This window comes from Pelophylax lessonae (assembly GCF_965119305.1).
Source record: "Pelophylax lessonae genome assembly, chromosome: 9".
Lineage (NCBI taxonomy): Eukaryota > Metazoa > Chordata > Amphibia > Anura > Ranidae > Pelophylax > Pelophylax lessonae.
Window position 1 is genome coordinate 109,769,572 of NC_138776.1, and position 18,131 is coordinate 109,787,702.

General features: G+C 43.2%; 1 protein-coding gene across 1 annotated transcript in view; it reads left to right on the forward strand.

Moving 5' to 3' along the window:
- The window catches only part of RTKN2 (rhotekin 2), a gene marked incomplete at its 5' end in the record, with an annotated part of 154,299 nt that overhangs the window by 64,917 nt on the left and 71,251 nt on the right, over positions 1–18,131 (forward strand). Inside the window, 2 exons of the mRNA XM_082268252.1 lie at positions 12,154–12,271; positions 14,718–14,915. Coding sequence (XP_082124378.1) covers positions 12,154–12,271; positions 14,718–14,915 — 316 coding nt within the window. The remainder of the gene's footprint in view (positions 1–12,153; positions 12,272–14,717; positions 14,916–18,131) is intronic.

Consider the following 18,131-nt stretch of genomic DNA (forward strand, 5'->3'; position numbering starts at 1 on the left):
CCCAGAGTGGCTCAATGATATTGAGACTGAGATGGTCACTCCAGAACCTTCACTTTATTCTGCTGTAGCCAATGACCGGTCGACTTGGCCCTGTGTTTAGCATCATTGTCGTGTTGGAATGTAAAAGTACATCCCATGCGCAGCTTCCGGGCTGATGAATGCAAATTTTCCTCCAGTATTTTTTGATAACATACTGCATTCATCTTGCCATAGAATCTGACCAAATTTCCTGTGCCTTTTGTAGCTCACACATCCCCAAAACATCAGCGATCCACCTCCGTGTTTCACAGTAGGAACGGTGTACCTTTCATCATAGGCCTTGTTGACTCCCCTCCAAATGTAGCGTTTATGGTTGTGGCCAAAAAGCTACATTTTGGTCTCATTGCTCCAAATTACTTTGTGCCAGAATGTTTGAGGCTTGTCTCTGTGCTGTTTGGCGTATTGTAAGCGGGATACGTTATGGCATTTGCATAGTAACGGCTTTCTTCTGGTGACTCGACCATGCAGACAAAGTTCCTCCTTATTGTGCATCTTGAAACAGCCACACCACATGTTTTCAGAGTCTTCAGAGTCCTGTATTTCACCTGAAGTTGTTTGTTGGTTTTTCTTTGCATCCCAAACAATTTTCCAGGCAGCCAATTTTAGTTGGTCTACCTGACCGTGGTTTGGTTTTAACAAAACTCATTTTCCACTTCTTGATTATAGTTTGAACACTGCTGATTGGCATTCTCAATTATTTGGATATATTTTTATATCCCTTTCCTGTTTTATACAGTTGAACTACCTTTTCCTGCAGATCCTTTGACAATTATTTTGCTTTCCCCATGATTCAGAATCCAGAAATGTCAGTGCAGCACTGTATGAAGGATGCAAGGGACTGTCAGGAGTCCAGAAACAAATTGACCTTTTATACACACACACTAATTACAAGCACACAGGATGGTTACCTTTTAATAGCTATTCAAACCCCTTTGTGTCAACTTGTGTGCATGTTATCAAGCCAAAATCACCAGGGTATGTAGACGTTTTTTAAACAGGGTCTTTTGGGTAGTTTCTGTTATTATGATTTAAAGAGTAAACACAGTTGTTTGATAATAAATGGCTTCAGCCAAACACTAACCATGGGTGAAAGAAAAGTATTTGTGTTATCATTCAAAGTCTCGGAAAAATGGCCAAGAAATCATAAATTCTGCCAGGGTATGTAAACTTATGAGCACAACTGTATGTTTTACTCATAAAGATCTTATTCAGTTGAAAAATAGTGGTTCGGAGAGAGTAATACTTGATGCGGACAGCATACTGTATGTGTTTATGAACTGTACATCTAAGCAGACAAGACCTCCAAGATCCACCCTTAATCCAAGGAGTTTTACAGGGTTTACATGTGAGAGATCCAGGTCTGGCAGAACTAAACAGCTGTCTATTACCATGAACTTTCAAAAACACATACCATATATACTCAAGTATAAGCCGACTTTTTCAGCATGTTTTTTTTTATGCTGAAAAAGCCCCCCTCGGCTTATACTCGAGTCCCTGTCTGATTTACCTTTTAAAAATGGTGTCGCCCGGTGCCAACACGTCACTGTGCATGCGTCGCCTGCCCAGGAATAGCCGAACGTGTATGGGCTTTCCCTAACATCGGTGGCGCATGCGCGGTGATGGGTTGGCGCCGGGCGGCACCATTTTTAAATGTAAGGCACATTACCGACTGGTAAGTGAGACTCCTCCGCAGCCCCTGCATTTCCTCATGCAGTGCTGCGGGCATGGTACAGGACATTCTCCTGGACTAAGGAGTCCCCGATATGGTGGCTTCGTTCTCCGGCGTTTCGGCTGGGCAAATCCTTCCTTCCTCTTGTATTGGGCGGTAGTCACCATGGATGCCAGCCTTTCCAGCTGGGGAGGCGTCCTCAGCAAAAATTCTGCTCAGGGGATCTGGACACTGGAAGAGTCCAGGCTACCGATTAATGTCTAGGAACTCTGAGCTATCAGCCTTTGTCTGGACCATCGCCTTTAGGGATGTCCAGTGCACGTTCAATCGGACAATGCCACAGCCGTGGCTTATGTCAATCACCAGGGGGACACAAGAAGTGTCTTGGCAGCTCTGGAGGTAGCTGTCATTCTAAGGTGGGCAGAATGGTTTATCCAGCCCTCTCTGCCGTACACACTCCCAGGGTGGAAAACTGACAGGCGGATTACCTCAGTAGGCAGGCGTTGGACCAAGGGGAGTGGTCCCTTCATCTGGAATTGTTTTGTCAGTTGTGCATCCCCGAGGTGAATCTGTTGGCGTCTTGGCTCAACAGAAAGGTGCAGAGATTTGTGGCGCGGTCACAGAATCCTCTGGCGGTCACCACAGACGCGCTAGTGGCCCCGGGGTGGGTCAGTATTTTCTGATTTACGCCAAGACTTCTGCCAGGATCGAGGCAGAAGGGATTCCTGTCATCTTGTTGGCTCCAGACTAGCTTCGTACGCCGATCTGGTCACGGACGTTCCTTGAAAGCTTGCATCTCAATGCGTGGGACCTCAATTTGGTGCTTTTGGTCCTCCAGAAGCCTCCCTTTGAGGAACTTCAGGCGATTCCCTTGCTTATGCTTTCGCAGAAGGTGGCTTTTTTGGTGGCTATCCCCTCTGCGCACAGGTGTCTAAACTGGTGGCATTCTCCTGTCGTTCACCTTTATTGGTGATTCACAGAGATCAGGTGGTTCTTTGCCACCTGTCTGTCATTCCTCCCAAAAGTTGTCACTGTTTTTTATTTAAATGAAGACAATGTGTTGCCTTCCCTGTGCCCAGGCCAAAACATCCAAAGGAATTTGCCTGAGCAATTAGTGTGTACCTGGCACTTAGGGAGTCTTTCAGGAAGTCAGACTCCATATTTGTGCTCACGGATGGGCCTCGTAAAGGGTTGTCCGCTTCCTCTGCAACCATTTCCAGATGGATCAGCAGACAGTTATTCAGGCCTATTTCATCAGGGGTCAGGTTCCTCCTTTCCCTGTTAAGGCACACTCTACTGGGCGCTTAGTGCCTCCTGGGCTTTCCGTCATCAGGCGCCAGTGATGCAGGTTTATAAGACGGCCACCTGGTGGTCGGTGCACTTTCACAAAATTCTATAAAGTGGATGTGTTGGCATCTTCAGATGTTTCTTTTGGCCACAAGGTTTTGCAGGCTGTTGTTTGAGGGTGTATTGTTTTCAGGGGGGCTCCAGTTGTTTTGGTTTGAGCTCCTGCTGCCTGGTTGCCTACTGTTTAGCCTTGGGAATTTTTGTTGTTCCCACCCCTCATGTTTAACAATGCTTTGGGACGTCTCAATAGTTATGAAGATCAGAAGCTGTGTCTGTCAATGAACAAGAGAAAATGTGATTTTTGACTTACCGTAAAATCCATTTCTCTAATATTCATTGACTGACACAACACCCACTCCTTTGTGGAGTTGTATTTCTTCTGACACTGCTTGCAACAAAACTGAGTACCTATAGCAGAGAGGAGTATACCCCCTGGGACTGCCCATAGGCATAGCCAGATTCTTTTTTTTGCCTAGTGTCCTATTCCTGTAGGGGGCAGTGTAACCCAATGGGTATGAAGATCAGGAGCTGTATCTGTCAATGAACATCAGAGAAATGGATTGTACGGTAAGTCAAAAATCCAATTTTTTGCTTGTACATGATTGGATGATCGAAATCTGCAGGGCTTCCTCTCATTTCAGAGCTTCCTCTCAGATCTAGAGCAACTGCACTTGCAGAGCACAGTATATTTGCTTTTAGTAAATCAACCTCTCCATCTAGGATTGTTGACTAATGCTCAAAGTACACTCAATTGTCGCATAGGGATGCCTGCCTTTTTACGTGCACATGAGCTTTAATGGCATCCCAGCCTTGGTCCGTAGGGTTCAATATGAAGTTGGCCCACCCTTTGCAGCTATAACAGCTTCAACTCCTTCTGGGAAGGCTGTCCAGAAGGTTTAGGAGTGTGTCTATGGGAATGTTTTGACCATTCTTTCAGAAGCGCATTTGTGAGGTCATGCACTGATGTTGGACAAGGCCTCGCTCACAGTCTCCAATCTAAATCATCCCAAAGGTGTTCTGTCAGGTTGAGGTCAGGATTCTGTGCAGGCCAGTCAAGTTCTTCCACCCCAAACGCTCAATGTCTTTATGGACACTTTGAAAGTATGCCCCATACAGTAGTCAGTCAGCTCTGGTTTCACATCTGCCACAGTACTGTGGCTTTCCCTGCCTTCTGTTTGCAAGTAGAGCTTGTTGTATCGACAGACGTATGTGTCGGGCAGCAGAGCCAGTAAGGATAGACCTGCAGGCAGCATGCCAGCAGCAGTAAACATAAAAAGTGAAACATGAGTTTCTGTGGAGGCTGTTCACATATATGCAGTGAGAATCTGATGCGATCGTCCCACACATGAGATCACAGCGAATGTCAGATCATGCGCAGTAACTATAGCACCAGACCTCTTATGTAAATCTAAAGTGCTAACCTCTAAAGGCTTTTAAAGCTTCGCCTATGGATAGTAAAATTGACATGGTTTGTCGCTGTTGCACCGGCATGCACAATTTTAAAGCCTGACATGTTTGGTATCTATTTAGTAGGCGTAACAATATCTTTTAAAGTTTACCAAAAAATTGGGTTATGCATTGATTTTTTTTTTTGCATTACAATTAAAGTGTGTGCAAGATGGATAGATAGAGAGAGATAGAGAGAGATAGAGAGAGATAGAGAGAGATAGAGAGAGATAGAGAGAGATAGAGAGAGATAGAGAGAGATAGAGAGAGATAGAGAGAGATAGAGAGAGATAGAGAGAGATATATATATATATATATATATATATATATATATATATATATATATATATATATATATATATATATATATATATATATAAATCTCTAAACCCACCAATTTATTTTCTAGGGCCTCTGCTTTAAAAAAAAAAAATAAAATGATACAAGTTCAAGCATTCTAGGAAATTTGCTAGCAAAAAATACTGATTGTGACATGTAAACAATAAGTACCAGAAAAGGCTTGGTCTTTAAGTGGTAATCTATACTCTGTACCCTGTAAAAGCCATTAGGTCAAAGAAACTGCCTGCTGAGCTCAGAGACCAGAATATTGCAAGGCACAGATCTAGGGAAGGCTACAAAAAAATATTCTGCGCTGAAGGCTCCCAAGAGCACAGTGGCCTCAAGTTTAGCGCAGCCAGGACTCTTCCAAGAACTGGTCGCCCGGCCAAACTGTAATCTGGAGAGAAGGGCCTTAGTAAGAGAGTTGACCAAGAACCCGCTGGTCACTCTGAGCTCCAGAGATTGTGTGGAGATGGGACAAACGTCCAGAAGGATGACCATTGCTGCTGCAGCCCTCCGCTAATCTCTGATTTAACCCCCAGTGCAAAACACATGAAAGTCCACTTGGAGTTTGCAAAATTGCATCTGAAGGACTCTGAGAGAAACCAGATTCTCTGGTCTGATGAAATCAATGTTGAACTGCTTGGCCTCAATTCTAAATGTTATGTCTAGAGAAAATCAAGCACTGCCCAATACCATCCCAAAAGTGAAACATGGTGGTGGCAGCATCATGCTGTGGGGATGTTTTTCAGCTGCAGGGGTTGAGCGAAAAACTGAATGGAGCACTGTGCAGAGATCCTCTATAAAAACCTGTTCCACAGCACAGCGTTTAAGACCTCCAACTGGGTCAAAGGTTCCCCTTCAACATGATAAAAGGCAAATAAAATCGGCGCTCAATTGATCCCCAATAAAACTTGATAAGAGAACTCACTTAAAATGTACACATCAATAATAAATAACGTAACATCCAAAAATGTGACATCAAAATAAATAGTGATGTGATAAAGTGCAAAAGTGCATAAATATGTGAGAACAAACTCCAATAGATAGCAGCAAAGAGCTATAGCCAATGATACCAAACAAATGTCACTGTAAAGAAAAAAGTGACAGTGAATAGAGGTGCCAAGTGATGGTAGACTGATCAAAGTCACCAACAAGGTATGATCCGAGGTGAAAGTAATAGATGAATACACAGTAAAAGAAACCAATATAAAACTGTGTAATGAACTGTGACTGTATGAAATAATTATAGCATAAAAAGAGCAATTAAATAAAACCCAAAATACTCAAAGTGAGGGTAAAAGCACATTAAATGAATAACGTAAGAGCAAATGTTCATAAATCATTCATAAGTTCATAAATAATGGAAATTCCATAAAAAGTGCTGATGTGCAAATATTGCCAAAAGTGCGGGAAACTGTGACCAATCACAAAGTGCGGGAAACTGCTTCTCAGGTGATGGTGAGCATATATCCTAAATGAGTGAAATGGCCGCTCACCTCCAAAACACTCTTTAATAATGTTTGTACCAATAGGTAGCAGGGTCTCCAATAGGGTGGTGAACGGCCCTGTGATGGTCCCTTTTAAGGTAGGCTGTAATGATCCTTATGGGTAACCAGCATCCGACATCAAGAGAAAAGATATCCTATGTGGGTTTCAGGCTCAAACACCAAATAAAGGGAAGGACTTCATAGTGTAGTAAGTTTTTAAAATCAAGCAATTTATTTATAAAAATACGGTGATAAACTCATTTTTCTTCATGGTAAAACAGCATGTAATCAGTAGCATGGCAAGCGGTATGGCGCTTCAATACAGCGACTTCCGGTCTCGGCCGCGTACCGGAAATGACGTCAGACGGCTTCTCCCGACGCATTGCGTCACAGCGCAGCGTGACTTTATCAAGATCCCTAGAAGATCTTATCAAGAGGCAGAAAATCCTCCAAGATTTTTCATAAAGAACTTGTCAAAACCGTCTCCTGTTTTTTACACTGCACTGCCTTTTTTTGGGGGGCGCAGAGCCCCCCTGCCCCAAAGCATCCACGCCCATGTTGAGGGCATGTGGCCTGGTATTGTCCAGGAGGAGGGCTATCCCCCTCTGGGGATCGGTGTGTCAGGGGTTGTCAGTACACGTGCTGTAAATGTCTGCCATGCAGTCAGTAACAGCTGGACAGTTTTCAGCAGCAGTGGGAGAGTTCGGGTGGCATGTGAATGTAAAAGTGCATTCGGCGCTCAAGTCAAGACAGAAGAGGCAGTTTTATGTGTATCTGTGGCAGGGAACACAATCTGCATAGCAGTATTCATGCAGGCTGAGCAGTGTTATGGCAGCAGCAAAGGGGTTACTGCATCGCATGGGTGAGAGCGTGCCAAAGATCTGCCTAGCAGGAGGAGCCACCGCCGGAGAGTCAGCTAGTCTGGGTACGTGGGCGGAGTCGCTGTCCGCGGGCCGCCAATCCGAACAGAGGAAGGGAGCTGAAACGTCCCTTCTGCTGAGGAGTAGACACGTGTGGAGGAGCAAGATGGCAGATGCCGGAGTGAGCTGGAGCACAGGGGCTATACCACGTGTTGGTGGAGAGCCTGCAGAGCGGCCTGAATTGCAGAATCCTACCCTGTTGGACACAGGGATCCGATTGATGCCCAAGGGAAGTCTGGCGTTGTGCAGTGGAGGGGACATGGAGCATCTTGGCCTGGTATGTGGCAGATGCCTGAATGTATCCATGCGTCTGTGAGCGTGGGGCCAGTGTGGGCACTGCGGTGACATGTTGGAGCAGAATGATTGCCAGCCCAAAAGACTGTATTTGAACTGGGAAGCAGGAAACACCTCTGATCTGCTGAGACCAATAGTGGCTATTCCCTTTGGGAGAGGACGGGGGAGTGCCGAGTACACCACTGGGGCCAGGACCAGTGGTGCAAACTCGCACAACAATCTGCCAAACGAGAGACCCACATTTCAGAAAGCACACAAGTCGTGCGGGCCGATCAGTGGTCACAGGGTGCATTTGTTTCGGTCGCAGCAACAAACAGTCCAGCTCTTAAAGAGGCAGAGGGGTGTCAATCAATCCAGAAGTTGAAGTCCTCCAGTTTGTCCAGTAAAGGGGAGGCAGGGATCATTGATGTGGGGTCACCCAGCTTCGAGTGCGATATGCATCCCTGGAAGAGGAAATCGGTGACTGGGGATCAGAAGTGGAGGCTGAGTGGAACTGGGGAACTAAAGGAAGGAGAATTACTATAAGTTCCAGTTTGCTTAGTGAAGAAACTAAAGCATCGTCGTTCAAGTGAGGTGCAGAAGGAATCTTGGCTTCTGGGAAGCCTATGCCACAAGGGCACATGTGCTTATGGTTCTTTAAGCTGGAGAGCAGATCCTGGAGGGAGGGGGTGGCTGCCCCTCTGTAGAAGCGGCCATGTGGCCTCAAGGGGTCGGCCTGAGAGTCAGAGAAAAACTGAACCCAGAAGTCCTGCAGAACTGACTGGAAGGGGGAGACTGAAGAGGATATGATTTTGCCTACAGTGAGTACAGATCTGTGTCGTGGGGCCTGTTGGGAGAGAGCCCCACTGCCTTCTGCTAGAAGAGTCAGTGGACGGGTGTCAGTCAAGGGTATACTAGAGGGTATCCTGAAGATAATATAGTTGCGTCAAGTCTACTGCTATAGAGAGCAAGAGGACTTAATTCTTCCATACAGTTGGCAGTATGGATAAAGCAGCGTGTCTGCTTCCACAAATAACTCAGTGAAGCCAAGTGAGAGTTGTCGTCTACTGTATATAGTTCAAGTTGGAGTATCCCATCATTCCCTTCTCCCATCCAAGTTCCACTCCCATCCAAGTTCCACAATAAATAAAAAAAAAAAAATCCCCTGGACTGTTTGAGTAACGAGCAACTGTGGGAGTAAGAATGGACATGTGAAATGTCCCTTAATGACTGTCTGCAGGTAATCAGAGGGAGACTCAAGAAGTCATCACACAGCAAGCCCTGCAGGGGCGGTGCTACAATGATTAAAGAGATCTATCTTTGATTAATCAGTTCACAGAACCTTGTTCAGATGGCCTTGTCTTTGCCTTCATGTTCAGTGGCAAACTGTGGCCTGCCTCCAATTTTTAGTTTGGACATCAAGGATGTTTTCCTTGCACATCTCCCATGCAAAGTTAGTTTGATGCAAAATTCTTGATTGTAATTGCATGCAGTTTGACACCCAACTGTTGCAAGGGTTACCTGCAGATAGTTTTTGGGGTTCTTGGAGACAACTTTTAGCATCAAAAGGTCAGTTCTTGAGCTAAATTTGCCAGCCATGGGCTAATAAGCAGTTTACAGTTGCATTTTACAGTGAAATGTTTGCTTTAAATTTTTATTTTTTTTTTTAAAACCTTTGACAGACTCCCGGATATCCACAAACTAATATCTGAAATTTTTGAGAGCTCGCTTGAGATTTTGGTTATTCCACATTAGAGATATGCCGGTTTTCGGTAATTCGATATATCGCGGTATTGCATACCCACGGTATTGTTATTGTGGCATTTTTAAAATACCGTCTTTATCTATTCCTCAAGTCTGCCTTTAGAATTGATACATTTCAGTGAGCTGGATGACTCATTCACTCACTCAGCAGTTCACTCACTCAATAGAAACAGCTCTGGTAATATGATCCTAGAGTGAGAGACTTAACTCCTCCCTGTAACCAATCAGACGGCTCCCACTCAGCACACACCCACATGCTTTTCCAGGGCTCAGACAGGCAGAAATACTGCCTAATACATGCAAGTATTAGATAGATATAGATATACATACACACACATATATACACACACACAGGCATAGCAGCCCACATTACATTAGTATATAGCCATCAAGCAGTGTCTGGCCTACCTGGTGATGACTGGTCCTGGCTCTCTGATCCGATGGCCTGGTCATTAAGGGGGCAAATTCTTGCAGTCCAGAAGTGGTTAAACCTACAGGAGGACCAGTGTTTTTATCTATAAATTACTTTACTATTGCTTTAGGCCTGGTTCACATGTATGCGGGTTGGGGGCCCACATTTGCACAGGCATAGCAGCCCATTGATTAGAATGGGCTTGGCCTGCTATGTCTGCGTTTTCGGCTGAAAAAAGGTGCATGCAGAATTAAAAAAAAAACGCAGTGGCCGTGAAATCCATCCTTCTTTTGCACCATGCGACTTACCTGCAGTTGCTGCACACGCAAACTGTGTTTTTAAATGCTGGGCCCACGTATATAAAAAAAATCGCAGAAAGCTTCTCAGAGCAGGAACTGCAGGTAAGTCGCATGGTGCAAAAACAGGATGGATTTCAAGGCCACTGGATTTTAAAAAAAAATGCTGCATGCGCCCTTTTTTTTTTTTTTTCTGCGGAAAATGAGGGCATAGCCGCCCATTCAAATCAATGGGCTGCTATGCCTGTGCAAATGTTCGCCGCCAACCCGCATACATGTGAACCGGGCCTTAAGCAATAGTAAAGTAATTTATAAAAAACACCGGTCCTCCTTCAGGTTTAACCACTTCTTGACCACAAGGATTTTCCCACTTAATGACCAGGCCATCGGATCGGAGCCGAGCGCCAGGACCAGTCATCACCAGATAGGCCAGACACTGCTTGATGGCTTATTTTAGGCCTGGTTCACAGAGTCTGTACTGACTGACTATATAATAATGTGCATAAGTGAACCAAAGTCCCTAAATTCAGGTAGAAATTTAATAAATTAAATTTAATAATTGAATACCGTGATAATACCGTATACCATGGCAAACCTTAATTAATCGCAGCATGAAAATCTGATACCGTCACAAGCCTATTCCACATATTGAAACCACTGAAGTGCATAAAGATATTGTAACTAGCATTTCCAAAACAAGGAATCTGCAATGGCAATTTTTTTCAAAGGTTTTCATTGCAGATCTGTTTCTATTTGTACAGGTTTCCTTTAAATTATGAATATACACATAGATGAAAATCTAGAGCAGCTAAAGATTTGAACGTATAACTATTAACACAGTTGTGCTTTGGATAGAGCCATTTTGGAATTGGGGTTTATTTGCGGTTTTACTTGCGCAGGAAATATCAAACTCAAGGGTGTTGAGAGGCATTTGGTGAAGTTCAAAACTGTTAAGGTTGCTACTTGCTGGTTTGTTGGTTGCTTGCTTACCTAGGCATGCATAGAAAGAGTAGTCTGAGGAGAATACTTTGGTCCCACACATCTCAGACGCATGATGGCAGTCAGGAATGTGGGTACAGCAGGATCTCCAAGAAATTTTCAGAGAATTGGTCTAAAACTATGCATTAGGGGGAGATTATGCCTAATGCTGGCTCTACTGTAGGATTAACTAGGGTGATCAGATGAAATGGGTCATTTACTATTCCCCTGGAAATAATTTTGTTCCTTATCTACATTTAAATACAAAGCTTGTTCCAGAAGTCTGCCTGACATTGAGTGGCTTGGACGAGTCCATTTCAGTCTTAGTTCTTCAAGCCCATATAAATAGGACTGACAATGGAGATACTTGGCACATTCCCCCACGGAGAAAAGGTCTAGCGTGCCTACAGTTGATCTATTCTTTTAAAAAAATGAAGACTGTACATAATGTTGGTTTTTCGGAGTGAGTGTTTGTACCCCTGATGTTTTGAGGGGTCACTCTAAGCTTATGGTCTTAACTGTTTAATCGCGGTCACTGTAATTCTTTGCCGTGTAATTATTTGAACAGCCAATAGAGTGGTAAAAGCTTCTCTATAGTTAAAATAAAACTTCTATCTAGCCTGAAGCTTTTCTCTACCAGATTGGTTGGTCCTGTCAGTGAAAAAAAATATGCACACAGGTGTCACAAGCCACATAATTCAAGGAAGTAAATATGAGGATCTTCACGCAGTAAATTTACAAAATTTAAAGATTGTTAAAAAAAATAAAAAAAGTAGGCTAGAAATAAATGCACTAGGTAATGAATAGATGATTGTTAAATTAACCATAAAACAAGTTTAAGTTTTTTTTAAGTAAAAATGAATCACTGAAGTTGCTCAATTTGCTGCATGCAAAGTTTGTTTATGTTTCTGCCACATATATAATATAAGTTGTGATGACTCAGAGAATTCTTTCATCCTATACCAAAAATGGTTGAGGTTTGTCAAAGGAATTTAATTAACTTGAATATGTTAAAGGTGTAACAATGAACAGTGGCGCCTCTGGATAATCCCTAGGCCTAAAAGAGTGTTTCCCTGCTGTTTGTCAGCATGATGCCTAATTTAAATCCCATCTTATAGCTTGTATGCATGTGGCCATGCAGATCCCTGTGAGCATTAAATATTCTTTTCTTTCTCTGCAGAAACACAACGCTATGCAGTTTTTTGTATGCTAAAACTGGACCATGAAATATTTGACACAGACATGGTCATCGTGGACAAAACCATGACGGACATATGTTTTGAGAATTTAATTGTATTGTAAGTACCTTTCTTACATTTTAGCACCTAAACAGAAAAATCTGCAGCAAACTGGAGCCACCTTTGTAAATGAGCCTATTTTTTTCTATGCGCCTAATAGTGACAAAATATAAGTGATGTAATATCTGACACAGTGATATAATCATGACAGCCTAAGTGTAAAAGCTAAAATTTAAAACCTAAAAATCAGCACAGAGGACATAACTTGGTTAGTATGTGTCCATTATTTCTCTTTTAGGAGAAATCTTCCTCTTTTCTACCCCAACCAGGGTAATCTTTAGTGGCAGCGGGGGCTAATAAAACAAATGGGCTGTCGGGAGCTCTTATCAAGAGAGTTAGTCTTTAACCTGCCCTTTCCTGCCAGTTCCGCAATTCATTGAAGCCTTGCAACAGCTTCTATGAATGACACAGGATCTATGAATAGGGGAAGGACAGATGATTGACGGCTTCCCATCCATTCATAGATCTTGTGTCATTCATAGTAGCTGTAGTACGACTTTATGAATGGCGGATCTGGCAGGAAAAGATAGGCCTAATTAGGCTGTCTTGATAAGGGCTCCTGACAGCCCTTTAGTTAACCCTTGCTGGGGGAGGGGGTAGTTGGACAGAGTAGGATTTCTCCTAAAAGAATACGCACAAGGGACCCATCATACTAAGTTTTTATTTATTTATTTATTTATTTTTTATCGTTTGTGCTTATTTTTATGTTTTTGATTGTGCTTAAATGCCAGCTTTAGGAGCAACCTATTTGAAACCAAATACAAATATGGACATTATCAAATGTTTATTCTTTGTTACACGGAATGAACATATTTGTTTCAAAACTCAGTCAATATTGCAGCAAATAATGTGTAATACATAAATGTGTGTGAACCATACAAGTCTCTTCCAAGGTCTTAAAAATATATTCTGTCTCCCCTCCCCCCCCCCAATACACCATAATATGAATATCACCCCTCAAAAAAAAAAACGAAATTGTAGTGTTGCCCACACCAGTGCTCTAAGGGGTGACTCTTCAAAAATGAATGACCTCTGTTTTGAGAAAGGTCTGATTCTGTTTTTCACTGAAAACAAAATTGAACAGCCAGTGCGTGCCCAACACGTTTTATTAGGGTCTTTCTTGGGACAAATTGTTTTGGAGGGGTTGGGGCACTCAGTAGCTGTTCCATCCTGTTTTTTGGTTGCAATGAAGCACTGGTAGAGGCATTAGTTTCAGATGTCAGGCTGGGAGAAAAGCCAGTGCAGGCAGCGGCAGGTGGACATCTGTGATTGCGCTCTATAAAGTAGAGCACAGAGCTATGGGGGTGCAATGTGTTTTTCTGCTTCAATGTTTCAATGATATTACACTCTCTGGTACCGTGTTATATTTTTTTTCTACTGCACTACTTATGAGACCTTATAAAGCAGAAGTGGATCAGAGAAGGAAATTGTTTTTGGAATAATCTATATTTTGTGTTTTGAAAAATAGACATAATTTATAATGGTTTTAAGACATTGAAAGAGACTTGTTTGGTTCACACACTTGTTTTTTTTTTACACAATATATTTGTTGCAATATTGGCTGTGTGTTTTTATAAGTATGAAAAGTATATACGTTTATACATTTGTTTTTGGAACAAAGCATACAGGGTTATTTGATCCCATATACAAGTATGTATTTGGTTTCACACAGGTTTTGCTGAGAGTCTGAGCTAACCCCCCGTGCTCCAGTGAACATTGGGGGTGGGGAACTGAGCGATCAGCAGTGTTTGATCGCTCAGTTCTTACTGCAGAGATGGCGGGCGACAGATGCTGCATCAGGCAAATGCAGCATGCTTCCTCCTTTCCTCTTATCGATCCAGCACTATGCTTGGCTGCAGCTCTTCTTTACCATCTTGCTGCTCTCACAGGGGGGGGTTCTGGCCGAGTCACACTGTGTGTGTGTGTCTATGGACCCACACAGTCCTGCTCAGAAGCGTGCCTGCTATGGGGGGCTTTCGTAAGGAGGAGGGGAGACCATCAGCGGGCGATCGCCAAACGAAATGTAAGGAACCAACTCTGTGCCATATCAATGCAAGTTTCCTTTAGAAGCACTTTAAAAATTAGTTTAAAAAGAAAAATTGAAATCCAAACAAATTTAAAAAGCCCCTGTTTTTTAAACGAATTGCTTTTTTAAACTATGGCAACCAAAGGGTTAAACTTCATTTATCTGAATGCACATCCATAGTTCTGTAAATGAATATACATAGTAAACTACTAAATAGCTACAAAATGCTTATCCATACACAATTTTACAGTAAATGTTCTCCTTTTTGTATGTAGTATCTTTTTTGTTGTGTCTCACTTCTATAAAATGCACATAATAAGGAAACATTGATTAATCTATCTCAGCTGTTGATGTTCTTTAATGTGAAGTGGACATGTGTTTTCACAGTGATGTGTAACAGATGTTTAATTGTGTTTACAGCATGGAAGCAAGACCAGACTTTCAGTTAAAACTGGAAGTATATAGCTGCTGCATGGAGGAATCCTCTATAACAAATACTCCCAAGAAACTTGCACGGAAGCTCAGAAACTCAATTGGGAAATCTGCTGGGAAGAAACTTAATTCAGAGACTGAAGAATCTGAGCCAGAAGCTTTTGTGTTCTCAAATCTTCACATGCCGTGAGTTATTTTTGCAACTTTTAATGTTCCTATCAAAGTATATATGCTCAACTTTGTTGTTCCTGGGAAAACTGGGTGAGTAGCTAAGTAAGTTGCTTTTTGCTTTGTCTTTGCTGATGGTAATTTTTAAGCAGAGTAGTACACTGTCAATACCTCTAGATGTCACTATTGGGATTGTGGTTCTTAGTGTTGTGCTGACATAAAAGCCACAAAAGGGAATATTGCTTGTAAGATGACTTTTTTATATATGCTTTAGTTTTCAAACATTTGAAGAAAGAATAAATACATTTTAGAGGGGGTGTCTCTATTTTCAGTGCATAGTTTTGTTATTGCAAGGTTTATTTCTTGTATATTAATGAACCGTGGGTGAAGTAATTCTGCTAAATTGGTTCATGATGCTGCCTTTAGGTGAGTGGACATTAGAAAATAAAGTATTTAAAAAAAAAAAAAAAGTTTTAACCCCACCCACTCCCCCCCCCCCCTTTTTTTTTGCCCCGAACATTAAAGCAGAAGACCACACTGGGTGCCACTCCTGTAAGCTAAGAACAGGAAACTGAGGCTACAATTCGCACAAAATTCTCCCCAAAATTGGACAATAGGAGATAGGAAAAATGTTGCTTGGTCTGATGAGACTTATTTTCAGCTGACATTCAGATGGTAGGGTCAGAATTTGGTGTAAAGAACATGAAAGCATGGAAACATCCTGCCTTGCATCAACAGGTCAGGCCTGTGGTGGTGATGTAATAGTGTGGGAGATATTTTCTTGCCACACTTTGGACTCCTTAGTACTAATTGAGCATGCCACGACCAACCTGAGTATTGTTGCTGACCATGTCCATCACTTTATGACTACAGTGTACCCTTCTTCTGATGGCTCCTTCCAGTAGGATAATCCACCATGTCAAAAAGCTCAAATCATCGCAAAATGGTTTCTTGAACTGATAATGAGTTAATTGTACTCCCAACGGCCTTCAGTCACCAGATCTCAATCAAATAGAGCACCTTTGGTATATAGTGGAACTGGAGATTAGCATCATGGATGTGCTGCCGACAAATATGCAGCAACTGGATGATGCTATCATTTCAAAATCGACCAATATCTCTCAGGAATGTTTTCAACACCTTTTTGAATCTATGCCATGAAGAATAAGGCAATTCTGAAGACAAAAGGGGGTCCAACCTGGTCCTAGTAAGGTGTACCTAATCGTGTCCAGTGAGTGTGTATTTCTGTTGGCCTGGGGAAGTGACCAGGACACTCTCTTGGTGCAAGGGTCTTGATCATAGGAGGATCTTGTCTCCCAATCAACATTCTGGAACTACAAGCAATGCGGTTATCCCTTCAATATTGGACCTCTTGACTTCTAGGTCATCTCAACCTGGTTTAAGTAGACCACCCCCCTGGTAGCGGCTTACATCATTCATCAGGGAGGAGCCAGAGGTCTTGCAACTCAAGGAGATGCAGATCAGGTTCTGGCTTGGATGGATTTTCACATTCCAGGACTGTCCACCATGCACACCCAAGGCATGAAAAATTGGCACTAGGTAAGGACAGCAGAGGGCGCATCTGAGTGTAGCAGTCTAAAAATACATTTTTTTCACATGACAATTGGCAACTCCCAAGACGATTTAGTGATATCAGGCATACACATGTACAAATGTCAATTAGGGTCGCCTGATGGAGATGGGCCTTCACAGAATAGGATGGGCTTCCTAGAGGGGGTTTGCAGCATCTGTGACTGTAATGTAGAGGGTAGAGGAGACGCCACCATGGGCAGCAGTTGAAGTGTAGCAATAGGTGAATAAAAAGCAAGCCATGTAAATAGCAGCTCACAGAAGAATAGTGTTAAAAGCCTTAGAACATGTGGTTCCGATTCGTCTATTAATGGTCCGGATGTAGGGTCCGATTCGTCTATTAATGGTCCGGATGTAGGTGAGCCAAGCGGGATTCAGCTGTCACTAGAGCCGGTGGATGGGAGCTCTGGAGGAACCCCCTCCTGGGCCATCATCCACATCCATAGGCTCCAGTGACAGCTGAACCCCCACTCAGCTGTCCTACATCTGGACGACTAATGGACAATTGAACCCACGTGAAGCAGAAGACCCACATGTTATAAGTCTGTTAACCCTGTACTCTGAGTTGCTATTTACATAGCTTTCTTTTCATTCACCTATTTCTGCACTTCGTCTGCTGCCTCCTGTGGGGTGTCCTTTGTGTTAAAGTCACAGGTGCTGCAATCCCTCCCAAGGAAGATCATCCTGTTCTGCAAAGGTCCATCTCCAAAAGGTGACCCTCAATTACATTTCTACATTTATATGCCTGCTAGCGCTACATCAACTTGTAGGTTGCCAATTGTGTGAATAAATGCGTTTTTAAAATGCTACACTAGGATTCTCCATCTGCTGTACTTATTTATTACCGTAGAGAATCTTCAGTTTCTTGAGAGGTGCTACACTACAGTGTTTTGGAATCCCTCCACCTCCCAGTACTAGATCTCCCTCCCAGTGTGATTGTCACATCAGATCTGTGCCATATCTCCACATACATGAAAAACTGGCACGCATTGGAAATTCCTCAGTTATCAATGTGTGGACTTAAGCTGGCCATAGATGGATCAAAATTCGCCTGGTTCAGCAAGGACCAGCCAAATTTCAATCAATCAATGGCTGTTCCCGTTTTGTGAGAAGTCACTGTACTGATCGACTTCTCTCGAATGGGTTTGTTGGGCATACTTTTGTTTGATCTGTGTCGCAGCGGTTCAGTGTATTCGGTCATTGGAAGCGTCTCCGCTGTCAGAATACAATAACACAATGGGCAGGATTCTCTATCCCAGGGTCCGTACAAGGGGGGGGGGGCCCAGAGGGGCAGTTGTGCTGGACGGAGTGTGGGAGTGGGCACCAAAACACTTGAGCATTTTTATCTCAGCTCCTGTGTCGCTAAAGCCTGTCCAAAAGCAGAGCCGAGAATGTGCCCATACCTACTGCAGGCTTCCCCGCCCCTTGCCAGAAAGGACAAACATTCTCCATGGCACAGGTTCCTGTCAGGCTGGCTGGCTGCATCGGGACAGTGGGAGGTTCAGTACAGGTAGGCAGAGTAAGCAGACAACACAACACTGCAGCCCCAATCACTGCTTTCTGCCCAGCAGACATCCAAACTCTCCTCCGGCAGACTGAAGATGACAGATAGCAGACTGGATTTTCTCCTCCTGCGAGTCCCAA